The sequence below is a fragment of the Pygocentrus nattereri genome, unplaced genomic scaffold (genome assembly GCF_015220715.1).
Source record: "Pygocentrus nattereri isolate fPygNat1 unplaced genomic scaffold, fPygNat1.pri scaffold_126_arrow_ctg1, whole genome shotgun sequence".
NCBI lineage: Eukaryota > Metazoa > Chordata > Actinopteri > Characiformes > Serrasalmidae > Pygocentrus > Pygocentrus nattereri.
In genome coordinates, this window is record NW_023618290.1 from 1 (window position 1) to 15,020 (window position 15,020).

The 15,020-nt window shown below is 44.8% G+C and overlaps 1 protein-coding gene and 1 long non-coding RNA gene across 2 annotated transcripts; one reads left to right on the forward strand and one right to left on the reverse strand.

The window, feature by feature from the left end:
• Window positions 1-3,490: 3,490 nt before the first annotated feature.
• Window positions 3,491-14,762, reverse strand: LOC119262966 (the record flags this gene model as incomplete). Its single annotated transcript, XM_037536621.1, has 14 exons — window positions 14,549-14,762; window positions 14,345-14,440; window positions 14,138-14,264; window positions 13,567-13,638; window positions 13,049-13,096; window positions 12,342-12,395; window positions 12,197-12,241; window positions 11,403-11,507; window positions 6,811-6,855; window positions 6,598-6,650; window positions 5,666-5,744; window positions 5,348-5,562; window positions 3,873-4,140; window positions 3,491-3,645 (listed from the first exon to the last, which is right to left on the reverse strand). Coding segments are annotated over exons 2-14 (1,337 nt in total), but the record flags the coding sequence as incomplete, so codon positions are not given.
• Window positions 10,779-11,136, forward strand: LOC119262965. The gene is made up of 2 exons (XR_005130029.1): window positions 10,779-10,964; window positions 11,053-11,136. It is a non-coding gene; the product is annotated as an uncharacterized LOC119262965 (long non-coding RNA).
• Window positions 14,763-15,020: the final 258 nt, after the last annotated feature.

A 15,020-nucleotide genomic window follows, 5' to 3' on the forward strand; every position in this document is an offset into this window, starting at 1 on the left:
GCGCGACCGAGCGAGACACCTAGAGAGCGCGCGCGACCGAGCGAGACACCTAGAGAGCGCGCGAGACAGAGCGAGACACCGAGAGAGCGCGCGAGACACCTCGCTCGGGGTCTCGCTCTAGAGAGCGCGCGCGACCGAGCGAGACACCTACAGAGCGCGCGCGACCGAGCGAGGCACCGAGAGAGCGCGCGCGACCGAGCGAGGCACCGAGAGAGCGCGCGCGACCGAGCGAGGCACCGAGAGAGCGCGCGCGACCGAGCTAGGCACCGAGAGAGCGCGCGCGACCGAGCGAGGCAACGAGAGAGCGCGCGAGACACCTCGCTCGGGGTCTCGCTCTAGAGAGCGCGCGCGACCGAGCGAGACACCTAGAGAGCGCGCACGACCGAGCGAGACACCTAGAGAGCGCGCGCGACCGAGCGAGGCACCTAGAGAGCGCGCGCGACCGAGCGAGGCACCTAGAGAGCGCGCGCGACCGAGCGAGGCACCTAGAGAGCGCGCGCGACCGAGCGAGACACCTAGAGAGCGCGCGCGACCGACCGAGGCCCCGAGAGAGAGCGCGCGACCGAGCGAGACCCCGAGAGAGAGCGCGCGACCGAGCGAGGCACCGAGAGAGAGCGCGCGACCGAGCGAGGCACCGAGAGAGAGCGCGCGACCGAGCGAGACACCTAGAGAGCGCGCGCGACCGAGCGAGACACCTAGAGAGCGCGCGCGACCGAGCGAGACACCTAGAGAGCGCGCGCGACCGAGCGAGACACCTAGAGAGCGCGCGAGACAGAGCGAGACACCTAGAGAGCGCGCGAGACACCTCGCTCGGGGTCTCGCTCTAGAGAGCGCGCGCGACCGAGCGAGACACCTACAGAGCGCGCGCGACCGAGCGAGACACCTAGAGAGCGCGCGCGACCGAGCGAGGCACCTAGAGAGCGCGCGCGACCGAGCGAGGCACCAAGAGAGAGCGCGCGACCGAGCGAGGCACCTAGAGAGCGCGCGCGACCGAGCGAGGCACCTAGAGAGCGCGCGCGACCGAGCGAGGCACCTAGAGAGCGCGCGCGACCGAGCGAGGCACCTAGAGAGCGCGCGCGACCGAGCGAGACACCTAGAGAGCGCGCGCGAGCGAGCGAGACACCTAGAGAGCGCGCGCGACCGAGCGAGACACCTAGAGAGCGCGCGCGACCGAGCGAGACACCTAGAGAGCGCGCGAGACAGAGCGAGACACCGAGAGAGCGCGCAAGACACCTCGCTCGGGGTCTCGCTCTAGAGAGCGCGCGCGACCGAGCGAGACACCTAGAGAGCGCGCGCGACCGAGCGAGGCACCTAGAGAGCGCGCGCGACCGATCGAGGCACCTAGAGAGCGCGCGCGACCGAGCGAGGCACCTAGAGAGCGCGCGCGACCGAGCGAGGCACCTAGAGAGCGCGCGCGACCGAGCGAGACCCCGAGAGAGAGCGCGCGACCGAGCGAGACCCCGAGAGAGAGCGCGCGACCGAGCGAGGCACCGAGAGAGAGCGCGCGACCGAGCGAGGCACCGAGAGAGAGCGCGCGACCGAGCGAGGCACCGAGAGAGAGCGCGCGACCGAGCGAGGCACCTAGAGAGCGCGCGCGACCGAGCGAGGCCCCGAGAGGGATCGCGCGACCGAGCGAGACCACTAGAGGGATCGCGCGACCGAGCGAGACCACTAGAGGGATCGCGCGACCGAGCGAGACCCCGAGAGAGATCGCGCGACCGAGCGAGACCCCGAGAGAGATCGCGCGACCGAGCGAGACCCCGAGAGAGATCGCGCGACCGAGCGAGACCCCGAGAGAGATCGCGCGACCGAGCGAGACCCCGAGAGAGATCGCGCGACCGAGCGAGACCCCGAGAGAGATCGCGCGACCGAGCGAGACACCTAGAGAGATCGCGCGACCGAGCGAGACACCTAGAGAGCGCGCGCGACCGAGCGAGACACCTAGAGAGCGCGCGCGACCGAGCGAGACACCTAGAGAGCGCGCGCGACCGAGCGAGACACCTAGAGAGCGCGCGCGACCGAGCGAGACACCTAGAGAGCGCGCGCGACCGAGCGAGGCACCGAGAGAGCGCGCGCGACCGAGCGAGGCACCGAGAGAGCGCGCGCGACCGAGCGAGGCACCGAGAGAGCGCGCGCGACCGAGCGAGGCACCGAGAGAGCGCGCGCGACCGAGCGAGGCACCGAGAGAGCGCGCGCGACCGAGCGAGGCACCGAGAGAGCGCGCGCGACCGAGCGAGGCACCGAGAGAGCGCGCGCGACCGAGCGAGGCACCGAGAGAGCGCGCGCGACCGAGCGAGGCACCGAGAGAGCGCGCGCGACCGAGCGAGGCACCGAGAGAGCGCGCGCGACCGAGCGAGGCACCGAGAGAGCGCGCGCGACCGAGCGAGACACCTAGAGAGCGCGCGCGACCGAGCGAGACCCCTAGAGAGCGCGCGCGACCGAGCGAGACCACGAGAGAGCGCGCGCGACCGAGCGAGACCCCGAGAGAGCGCGCGCGACGCCGAGAGAGCGCGCGCCGAGCGAGACCCCGAGAGAGCGCGCGAGACCCCGAGAGAGATCGCGCGGCCGAGCGAGACCCCGAGAGAGATCGCGCGGCCGAGCGAGACCCCGAGAGAGATCGCGCGGCCGAGCGAGACCCCGAGAGAGATCGCGCGGCCGAGCGAGACCCCGAGAGAGATCGCGCGGCCGAGCGAGACACCGAGAGAGATCGAGAGAGCGCGCGCGACCGAGCGAGAGACCGAGAGAGAGCGCGCGACCGAGCGAGGCACCGACAGAGAGCGCGCGACCGAGCGAGGCACCGAGAGAGCGCGCGACCGAGCGAGACCCCGAGAGAGCGCGCGGCCGAGCGAGGCCCCGAGAGAGCGCGCGCGGCCGAGCGAGACCCCGAGAGAGCGCGCGCGGCCGAGCGAGACCCCGAGAGAGCGCGCGCGGCCGAGCGAGACCCCGAGAGAGCGCGCGCGGCCGAGCGAGACCCCGACAGAGCGCGCGCGGCCGAGCGAGACCCCGAGAGAGCGCTCGCGGCCGAGCGAGACCCCGAGAGAACGCGCGCGCCCGAGCGAGACCCCGAGAGAGCGCGCGCGCCCGAGCGAGATCCCGAGAGAGCGCGCGCGACCGAGCGAGACACCGAGAGACCGAGAGAGCGCGCGCGACCGAGCGAGACACCGAGAGAGATCGCGAGACCCCGAGAGAGCGCGCGCGCGACCGAGCGAGACAAACACACAGTTAAGACAGACACACAGACAGACACACACACACACACACACACACACACACACACACACACACACACACAAACAGACAGACACACACACACACACAAACAGAGACAGAGATAATTGGCTATAAGGATGGCCTACACTAGTCAATTATAATAAGCTTTTATTAGCGACAAGCAATAGTCAACAAATCCTGTCTGCTATTTTATCACAGATTGCTGTGCAATACCTGGAGTACATAAAACACTATGTCCTGAAAGCAGTGGGAACAATACCTGTGAAAGATGAAATGCTTCACAACTTGGGAAAGTATCTGAGGAACGTCATGGATTTTGGCTTCATATACCCCTGGCACACCATAATCTGCAATCCAGTCACCCAAACTGTCCTGAAGATTTTTCCATGCCTCCTCAGTTTTACATTCTTTAATCTAAGAACACAGCAGAAGACAAGGCACAAAAACCAAGACAGAAATTTAGGCTACATTAACACAAACATACACATAGTACAGTGTTTTAGGTTGTTCAACAAAATATTAAAGTACAAGACAAGTAATACACTGTTCTTATTTTCCCCTCAAAGTTCATTTCTGTAGAATTTAAATGAGCTCTAACTTTAAAACCAACAATGCAAAAAAACGGCATAGTGTCAGAATACCTGCTGAAGCTTGTCCTGCACACACTTGTCTGCCAAGATGGAAATATCAAATTCTTCAAGATCTGGAGCCTGACCACACATTAACTGATAAAGGCTGGGATGTAAAGCCTTAATGCCTGGTCCCCCAGGCAACAGAGACCAGGCAATCAGCTTCCCTCCAGTATAATACTTTCCCTTATCTAGGGCTGCCTGATCATAAGACAAAAAAAGGTTGTCTGGCTGTCCCTCGAAAATGCCCCAAGTGGACTGCACGTCTTTCATGAAAAGCCTACCAAAGAGACGAAAGAAAAACTGTTAATACTGTATAAAATTAACTCAAAAGGAAACATGCTATTGGGTCATCTTGGGTCATCTTGGGTCATCTTGTGGCATCCACTCAAAAATGATGAGCTTTACAACAAAGGTAAAGAGCAACAGAATAAAGTTTATTTTATTAGTCCAGAGAGTCTTTGATGCATTGCCCATAATATTTAGTGAAGTCATACGATCATGATCCTCCACAAAGCTGGGAAAAGAGAGGAAAAAAAAACTTTCTGTATAAAAGTCAGATCTCTATTTTGATTGATTTATTTTCCAGTCAAAATGGCCATGAATTAAAATCTATTCATTTTTCAGCTTCAAGGAAAAATTCCTAACCACTAAATATGAAAGGGGAAAAAAAAATATCAGGATTTAGTGTGTCCACACTTTGTCTTCATAAACTCCTTACTTTCACTTTTTCAAAATTAATAAACAGTTCTATTTTTCCACACCTTCAATGTTCAGTCTTAGAAACTGGTTTAGCATTTTCTGCTTTTCACAATCAGCATAATTCTGAGAACATCAGCAATGTGTCTCCTTTTCTTAGTGAGGCTTCTTGACAGCTACACATCCTTTCTGACCCACAGGGCTGAGTTATCTTCTCACAATGGAAGGAAGGACAGAAAAACCTGTGGATTTTTTCAGATCTAAAGCAAGAGTGGAGCTTCATTTTATCCACTCTCTCCCAGATTAAAGCTTTAGTCTGTTTATTGATGGAGATAGTTTTGGTGGCTGTTAGGAGAGTCCCAGATAAGCCTATTTATTCTGCGCCTTTCAATACAATTTTGATCTCCAATCTCCATGAAAATGAATTGCATGCACATATTGCCACTTTGACTGCAAATGAAATAAATGATAGGCAGTTGCTGACTTGTGCATGGCACTATATATGAAATGTTTAAATATGATAACATTCCAAGATTGACTAAAGTACAAAATAATAATAATAATGATAATAATAATACTGCGATGGACTGGCGACCTGTCCAGGGTGTATCCTGCCTTCCGCCCGAAGACTGCTGGGATAGGCTCCAGCATCCCCCCGTGACCCTGACGGAGAAGCGGCTTAGAAAATGGATGGATGGATGGATAATAATAATAATAATAATAATAATAATAATAATAATAATAAAAACATACAGAAGTAACTATTATAAATAGAAAATGTAAAAAACCTGAAGAATTCTCTTGTAGGTCCGCCGTAATCATCAGCCATCTGACCTACAAATTCAATCTGTGGACGTTTGTGCCAGACAAAATAGCCCTTGTTTAGAGCTGTTATGGCGCTGTGTAGAATTCGCCTCCTTCTTGCCACAACCGTCAACGTAGAATGCTCACTAATGTTCTCCCTCTTGAAGTTTCTAATGATATCAGCAAGGTTCTCCATCTCCTTTAAACAAGAAAGAAATAGCCATAACAATAGTAAACATATAGGTATATATATATATATATATATATATATATATATATATACAGGCAAATTTTTCACTCACATCACAGGGACTATAGGCGTGTTTTGGAGAGGACAATATCTGGGAATCCTCATCTGGTCCACTGTCAAGTAATATGTCACTATAGGTACATAAAAGAAAGAAAGCAAAACATCAATAAATAAAATCACTATGTTGCTATACATGAATCTATATCCATGAAAACAAACATGTTGTGCCAAAAATACATCATGGTCCATTTACAGTTTTGCTGAAACATTTAAACTGTGGTTCAGTTAGACACAGGCCACAGCATCAGCTTGAGACATAGATCTTCTCACAACGCTCTGTCAAGAACCACCATGGTTTCTACTTTTAAGAAACAGTGAGTTCTCTAAAGAAACAGAAGTAAAATGAAGTTACAGATGTCTTGTGAAATGTTTCACACAAACACCAAAACCATGTAATTCAATGTAATATAAATGAAGTCCACTAACTTTAGTGACAGTTCATGAAGGACAGAGATAGGTTTTCTCTGGAAAAGAAAATGTGGAAAATGGTAGCAGATTAATAAATGTTTGAGAACCTGATTGTTGTGAAATGGCTATGAGACACTCCTCCTGTTGCTGCCAACCTCCCCCTTATCTGCTTTAAAAAAAATTTAGGGGAATTAGGGGTCTGCATTATAAACCCAAGGCAGACCTGCTGCATATTAACTAATAACGTAATTTTGACTGTGTGTAAATATATAAGTGTGTCTAAATGTGCAAGTACTTATGTCTGGTACTCACAGGAGAACTTGTCAGGGGACAGTGCACTAGTATGTCTTCCAGAGTACTTTCAGAAAGAGAGGCCTGGTCAGTTCTGCTGGGATATTACTACTACTACTACTACTACTACTACTACTACTACTACTACTACTACTATGTCTAACAGTAACTCTAACAGGTCTTTAGTAGAGAAAAATAATACTGCAATCTTAAAATTAGATATACCTGTTCTGGGTAGTTATCACATCTTGAATTGGCTGATCAGTTCGGTAGAACACCTGATTCAGAGAATTACGCATCAATTTTAAAAGACATCGTTCCAAGTTATTTAAGATGTTGGTAAAAAGAAAATATGTAGCTTAGACAGGTAATCTACCAAAATGAAACATTTCAAGCAATATTCACAGATTTACAAGATGAATATTATATAATTCTCACCTCAGGAGTGCCAGCATTTACATATATGTGGCCATTATTTTCATCCTACAACAGAGACAGCATTGCTAAATTTGTCAATTACAGTGTTTCAAAAATTCCTAAACTGCGTTCACAAAATAATGTTAGATGTAAATGGCAAACCACCTGGCCTGTCAGGTCTACAACATTACTTTCTGACGCTGATGCACTTGTGGCCATTTCAGAATGTACACTGGGGGAGACCTGTAAGAATTATTGCAGTCCTCTGTTCATAATGAATGATTATTTACCCAAAAACAGAATTATAAAAAATCTAAGTTTCAAAATAATTAAGCAACTAGATAGCATAATACTACTTTTCTCCGTTGACTAAGAACTACCCTTATCTTATTGGCTAATTACAAAGAGCACATGAGCTGAAACGTGTGTTAGAGCAGGAAAATCAGCAAACTGTGAAATGTTCTGAACCTCAACAACCCGTATTAGCTTCTACCTGGCACAGCTGTGGAAGTACTGGACTGTTTCTCGTCTCAGCTGCTGAAATAACACTGGATCTTCCTTCACTGCTCTGACTCAGGGATGCTGTAGCCTGCACAAACATTTTCAATATTCTTGTAATCAAATTACTTTTCAGTTTATTTTCCTAAATATTCACAGAGATCAGATCATTAACTAAATGATAAGTTAATGACCTCAAATAATGCAAACAACTTCAATTAGCAGGTTTTACCTATACACATTTTCACTGCACCTTATCCAGCACTTAACCTAAGCAATGACTAACTATTATGGTATATTTCGAAGATTGTGCCAGCACAAGGAAGTAAATAAGCCTAAAGCAAATCAAAATAGAACTCAGGCATAGATGTAAATACAAAGTTACTGAATCATTTTCTTCCTTAAGAAAAGTTCAGTTTAATTTAAAAAAGTAATGCAATCATGGCCCACCTGTCTATAAAGAGATACGTGTGAATTGGGTAGTATGTAAATTCTGCTTCTGCCAATTTGACGCTTCAAGTCTTGAACAGGGTTTGCTTGGACAACCAGTAGTTTCTTTGTCTTTGTGGCTCTGGCAAGACAAAAGCCAGTCACATTAAGGCTTACACTCGCAAAACTTTGGCAAATGAATGTGTCCCAGCCAAACTTCAGTTCACACGCAGATGCTGTCTTAAGGTTTAGTTGATGTTTATTCAAACAAAGCATAATATATGAAATTAACAAAAAACTCAAAATAAATAAACAAATCAATTACAGACTGCGGTGGAAAAACTGTTTGCTCTTCTCACTGGGCACTAGCTAGGTCTACCCATTTCCCTTAAGTCAAGGACCCGATAACCCTGAAAACATGGATGCAGTGACCGGTATGCACCACATGAGGGAGACATTTAGTTGGGTACAAACACACGTGACCTAGAAAATTAAAGATAAAAATGGCTCCAACACCTGGCCCCTAATTGTGTATCTCACAATTATAGCATCTAAATAAGAGGAGCCAGAAAGCATATTCATATATACCATTCACTCTTTTTGCTAGTACTACATCTGATTATATTAATTTCAGAGCAAACATCTATATTCATATCTACATACGATATTGTCTAAATCAACAAAATGTAAATCAATAATGTCAAAAAACACAAAATACTCATCAGTCCTTAGTTGTCCTCTTAAAGTTGGGGGTTAGAGGTTACTAGCACTTAACCCACCGTTGGGATCCAGCCTTTACCACTGGTCCATCACTGTTGCGATGTTTCCATCAGCAAGCAGAGCTTACTGACTGGTCTTTGCAGGACAGTGTTCTTGGTCTTGATCAAAGCTGCTCGGACAAGACCTTGTTTATCTGGAAAAGTCTTCAGAATCCTCCCTAGCAACCACGAATTTCTTGGTGCTTTGTCATCAACGATGACCTCTAAGTCATTTGGCAGGAAGTTCCTTTTGATCAAATTCCATTTGGATCTCTTTTGCATAATGGGAAGATACTCCCTTATCCACCGTTTCTAGAATAGGTCTGTGATGTACTGTACCTGTTTCCATCTTCTTCGTACATACAAGTCAGTGCTCTGAAAGATCCCAGGGGGTATGACTTGTTGAACTTTCATTCTTAGTAGATGATTAGGTGTCAGGGGTTCCGAGTCAAGTGTCCACCAGTGTTTGGACATTAGGGAGGCTGCTCTTACACCCCGTGATGCAGCATCAGCCGGGTTGTTGGCTGAACCTACATATCTCCATTGCTCTTTTGTTGTAAGATCTCTGATGACAGTGAGTCGGTTGGTCACAAAGGTTGAAAATCTTGTTTGTTCATTATTAATATCCTTGAGAACTGACTAAGCTAACGTGTACATTTCTGTCACTGGCGAACCTGATGTAGCTAACAGTACCATAACCTACTTCACTGGCATCACAGAAGTGATGCAGCTGAGCTGATATGACAGTGCCAAAGCCTTTTGGTTTCATACATCTATTGATTCTCAAACCAGAGAGATGTTCAGTGTCTTGTAGCCATGTCTTCCATTGATTGAGCATAGCATCAGAAATGACTTTATCCCAACCACAGCCTGACTTGCAGAGAGCCTGCAAAATCTGCTTGCCTTTTAAAACAAAGGGTGCAAGAAATCCTAAAGGATCATATATGGAACTTACAGTGGATAAAATCCCTCTTCTAGTGAGGGGCTTTCTATTCACAGACACTTTAAATCCAAATGTGTCATCCTCCAAGTTCCACTGAATCCCAAGCACTCTTTCAATTGAAGGATCTTTCCTGTCCAACTCCAGATCCTTTACCATGTCTGCTCTTTCATTTTCAGGGATGACTTCTAGCACTTTCTTGCTATTACTGACCCATTTAGTAAGCTTGAATCCTCCTGTGGAACACAAATCAGAGAGGCCTTTGTGCAATTTAATAGCATGGATTTCTGTGTCTGCAGTCTTGAGGCAGTCATCGACATAGAAATCGTTTTGAATTGTCTCGATTACCTCTTTGTCATAGTTGTGCTGGTTGTCTTGAGCAGTTTTTTGCAGAACAAAGTTTGCACAACTGGGTGATGAAATAGCACCAAAAAGATGCACTTTGATACAGTAATCTTCTCAAAATCTCCATCTGGCCACCACAGAAATCTGAGAAAGTCCACATGTATTCTATGGACCCTCACTTGATGAAACATAGCTTGGATATCCGCCATTAAGGCTATGTGTCCTTGACGGAATCGCATGAGCACACCTAGTAGATTGTTTGTCAGATCAGGACCCTGAAGTAACTCTTTATTGAGGGAGGTGTTTTGAAACGATGAGGTACAATCAAACACAACACGTAAAGTACCTTTACGTCTGTGGTAAACACCATGATGTGGTATGTACCATATTTTAACCTCAACAACGTGTAATTGATCCAATGGTATCTTCTCAGCATAGTCCTGTTCCAACATTTTGTCCATGAATTGCTTGTACTCTGCTTGGAAGCTTTTATCCCCTTTTAACCTTTTTGCAAGACTCGCCGCACGCTGGATTGCCACTTCTCTGTTATTAGGCATCATCACATTATCATTGCGAAAGGGAAGTGAAAAACAAACAACATTGAACTCAACAGTTAGCCGAGTATAAATTATGAGATATTAAAATACTAAAATCTGAATATAAACAAACTATTTTAAAATGGACAGTATCTTTTCCACACATAGCCTGCAATGTCATGAACAACCTCTGAAATATTAGTGCCAGATTCATGCAAATGCAGTTTTGGAGTTCTACCTTGCCACTAAAAAGGGCCTAACTGTTGAGTTCAATGTTGTTTGTGTACTCTGTAGAGCCAGAAAAGAGCTTTCAAACAGCATCAAAACCATCGGTTTGTAATTTAAATTGACATAATCAAGGTTGAATGTGTAGTGCCCTACCCTCTTACTTAAAACATTCTTAGTCCATTTCTCCCTTTATATTAGTGGCAGATTCATGCAAATGCAGTTCTGGGGTTCTACATTGCCACTAAAAAGGCACACAAAGATTGATTAAATTGATTATTATTCGTTTAAGTTTTAATGACCATACCGATAGTGTACCTCATGAAGTAATTCTTATCTATTTATGTCAACAGTAGAGAGACAGGCAATAAAGGACAGCAACATCAGAGACAGACAATGGAGGGCAGCAACAGAGACAATGGAACATAGCAACAGACAACTGAGGTGAGCAACAGAGACAGACAATGAAGTCACATCACAGATGTAGGAAGTTTGAGTAACACTTGCATTTATATCAGATTTATGTTAACAGTGGGGAGCAACAGACGAACAAATAAGGACAGCAACAACAGACTCACAACAAACTTATAATGAATAAAATATGTCTAAATTAAAAGGTTTGAAGTGTGCTCGTGTATTTAGAGGGCATTGGAGTAGAGAGCCAAATGAAGTCCACTTTTGGGGGAAAAAGATCCCCCCCCATCACAATGCTGGCTACGGGCCTGTGTATCATCTGCGCATACCAGCACAACACACTAACACACCACCACCACGGCACAAACTACAGCGTGCTCCAAAATGGAGCTGATAAAATAGACAATAAGTATAGATACAAGGAGGTGCATGGGTGTATATGGCTTGTAAGGTTTAAGGTAAACTCACCATTTGTATGAGAAAGAACATCCTGGCCTTGTCTTGTATCCTGAGATGGCCATGTATACGTATTGGGCATGTTCCACCCTGTTTGCCATTGTTGTGGTGTAGGTGCTGTTAACACGGAAATTTAAAGGAAAAGTCACTGCCTAGAAAACATGACTTTGCTCTGTTTATTCTTAGCTTGTAAGAAATTAACTGACTATGGATAACATCTGTAAATGTTTTGGATAGTATACTTTTTTTTTTGTTATATTTTGACTGTTTTGTGTTCTATGTTCTAGACTGTTTTACAGTAATGTGAAAAATTAGGACACCCTATGAAAACCATTGTCTTGTTAACATAATAAAAAATGTGGACATTTGATATTCATTGTAACAATATTAAGATGAAGGTCATATAACTAAACAAATAAAACTAAAGAAATGTCTTTGAAAAAACATTTGGACAATGGTTATAGGAAACGTCTAATTGAGGTTTTTACAGCCGAAGGGCGAAAAATACAATACAATCTAAAAAAAAAAATAAAATACAAATGACAACTGTGGAATTGGACACAGTATTAGAACTTTGCTTTTTTGTTGAGTCATTTTACTGCTGTCTAGGTGTGAGAGTTTTGCCACTGAGGACGTGTAAAAAGATTTTTACCGTTGCCCCCGATTTAAAAAAAAAAACAAATCTGAACAGGGCTTTAATAAACGTGTCCCTGAACATTTGTACACATTACAAACCTGAAACCCATTGCTATTATTAAATGTTTTAATTGAACTCACCGTGAATGTATATCTCACATTGGACTTACCATAAGGTAGAACCTGTTGGCTTTGTCTTGTATCCTGAAAGCTATCTGCAAGGAAATTTCAGAATCAAATGCAGAAACAAACTTGATTTCACATATTTGATTATAATCATTGTTCAGGGCTGCTCAGTAAAGTAATCAAACTTACATGGGGTCTGGTTAGATATTGACCACTCAGAAGACTCTTGTTGTATGGCAGGGGCTGTTGGAACCAAATTGCTGTTACTACTAATCATACATTCTAGAAATCTGACAAGAATTGCCATTAAAATTATTTTCATAATAGGCCCTTTTTTACCACAATTCCAGGCTACGTCTTTCAATCTCTTAAGTGGATGTAGAATGCGGCTGATTTGTTTGTGATTGTGTTTAAACTAGATGTGCATATAAATAAAAAAAGACAAAGTTAAAGATTACTTAGACAGGACACAATGGTTATAGATAGAGAGATAGATAGCGATGTAGGTAGATGAATAGTTAGATAAGTTAGAGTTACAGATATGTAGGTAGATAGCTAGGGAATAAGGGTTATAGCTAGAGCTGTAGATAGAGATTTCTAGATAGGTCGTTAGGTAGATAGGGAATAAGGGTTATAGATAGAGGGCTGTAGGTAGATGGATAGGTAGATAGATAGTTATAGATGGGTAGGTAGGTAGTTAGGGAATAAGGGTTCTAGCTAGAGCTGTAGGTAGATGGAGCTATAGATAGGTCGGTCGGTAGGTAGACAGATAAACAGGGAATAAGGGTTATAGATAGAGAGAGAGAGAGAACATGAAATGGAAAGGAACAATGACAACAACTTTTGAAACACATTTAGACAAAGGCAGTTCCTTTGTAACATTTTATGAAACTTACTCTGTGACATATGATGGCCTGAGTGTTCCCATGGAGAAAATGGCCTTCCTAAATATAATTTTAAAATATATTGTTAGTAATATTTTTGTGACTACACTCCATACAGATACAGATTAATATTGATGATCTCAGTCTTTTTATATTACTTAATGATTGGTATTACCATGCATTTTTGACAGATCTGTATAAATATTGTCTCCCTGCTGGTTGTCCTGGGCTAAAGGTGAAACAAGTTAAGGTAAGTTAACTGCCATACTATAAATTGCCATTGTTTGAGAATATTAGTTGTTTAAAGAGGCATACATTGTATTACTGTTGGGCTACTAAGTAGTAACGTTCGAAGTAGTTTTTATCTGCTTTCCTGTACTTTCTTTTAATAACTTGATTATCCAAGGATTGTACTTGGATTTAATAAATGCTTTTTTTTATAATTACAGGAAAGCCTTTACATTTTTGTTCATGGCAATTGGCAGTGTGCTACAGATGTAAGACCCTTGGAAATGTTTCAGGCATTATACCTTGAACATCTGATGGTTTGTTGCACCACTCTTGCTCTGCTCTTGCTCCCGACTGGAAGCTGCTGTACAATGCTGAGAATGCAAAAAAATAAGTAAGGAATAGGTATCATATGGGACAATATTATTAAGGGACATTACGCTGGTTTAACTATTGTAGCATAATACACTCTTTATATTTGTGGCTTTACACTTAAATATTTCACAGAGATACAGAAGACTGTGTAAATGTCAGAGACCATTTTTTTTTTGCAAGTTCTTGATTTTTCAGGATATTTCAGCATATCCTTCTTTCAGGATATTAAGAGTCCTTAACGTCTTTGAATGTCATTGGGATGTCTTGGATAGTGAGAAGCAGAAAATGCTCCAACTTCAAAGACTGAACTTTGTAGTTATGGAAAACCTCTCTGCAGAAAAACTGAAAAGAATTACAGCTGTAACAAAGGTAAGGGTGGAAAACTTGCACTTAATGTTATGATAAATAAAATGTGATCTCTGACTTTAGCACAGTACTGTAAACGTATAGTAATAAACCATTATGGTAGCATCCTTATTGTGAAGTTAAATGCAATACCATTATGTGTTCCAGGTCCAGGCTGTCTACAAGTCTGTGGTGGGGCTGGGGGTCTTGGGGCAGTGGGATTTTTTTTTTTCCCACCGGTGGCGATTCATCTTCCTCCGTTGAAGAGTATACTTTTCTTCTACAAGTAAAAGTATGTTAATAACGGGTTCTATCACAGAATTGTTCTAAAACACTAATTGTACAGAATGCACAGCTTACTTGCTGACTCTCTTTCCTAGAATCTCTGTGTCAGAGTTCAGATCTGACGTGTAGCATGACTTTTTTTCCATTTAGAAACAACGTTATCAAATGATTCTGGGGGGAAAGAATGACGGCCATGAAAAAGAACCATCTATCATGCTATGGTGAGGACATAATAATACTTTGTTCTGTACTATGTTAACATATGCATGTCTTCATTACCTGCTTCATAAAGGATTCGCACACTGTGCTTTTTCCACCCTTTATCTGGATGGGGGACCTCAGCTTTTTTAACACTTTTTAAAAGCCGGCTTTGATCTTTATAGGGAGGCCACCAGGAGAACCCATCCATGTACCAGGACTTTGCCACTGGTCCAGTTTGCCCCTCGTTGACAAACTCCACTATGAGGTACATTGTGAGCTGTATTGTGAAACCAGACCCCAGACCCCCAAAATTAAATGTGTAAGATCTTTTTTTTAGTTATTTAATGCCTAAATAAATAATTTTCCATCTGGACAGCCATTCCAAAGCTTGAAATCAATGTTTTCATAAAAACAATTTAATTGTAGGAAAAAAATATTAAATCAATAAAATTATCATAGAAATAATTGTACATGTAGATTGTTTGGTGAAAAAAAAAACTGTATCAAGAACAATGATGAACAATGATGATGATTATCTGTAACATCCATT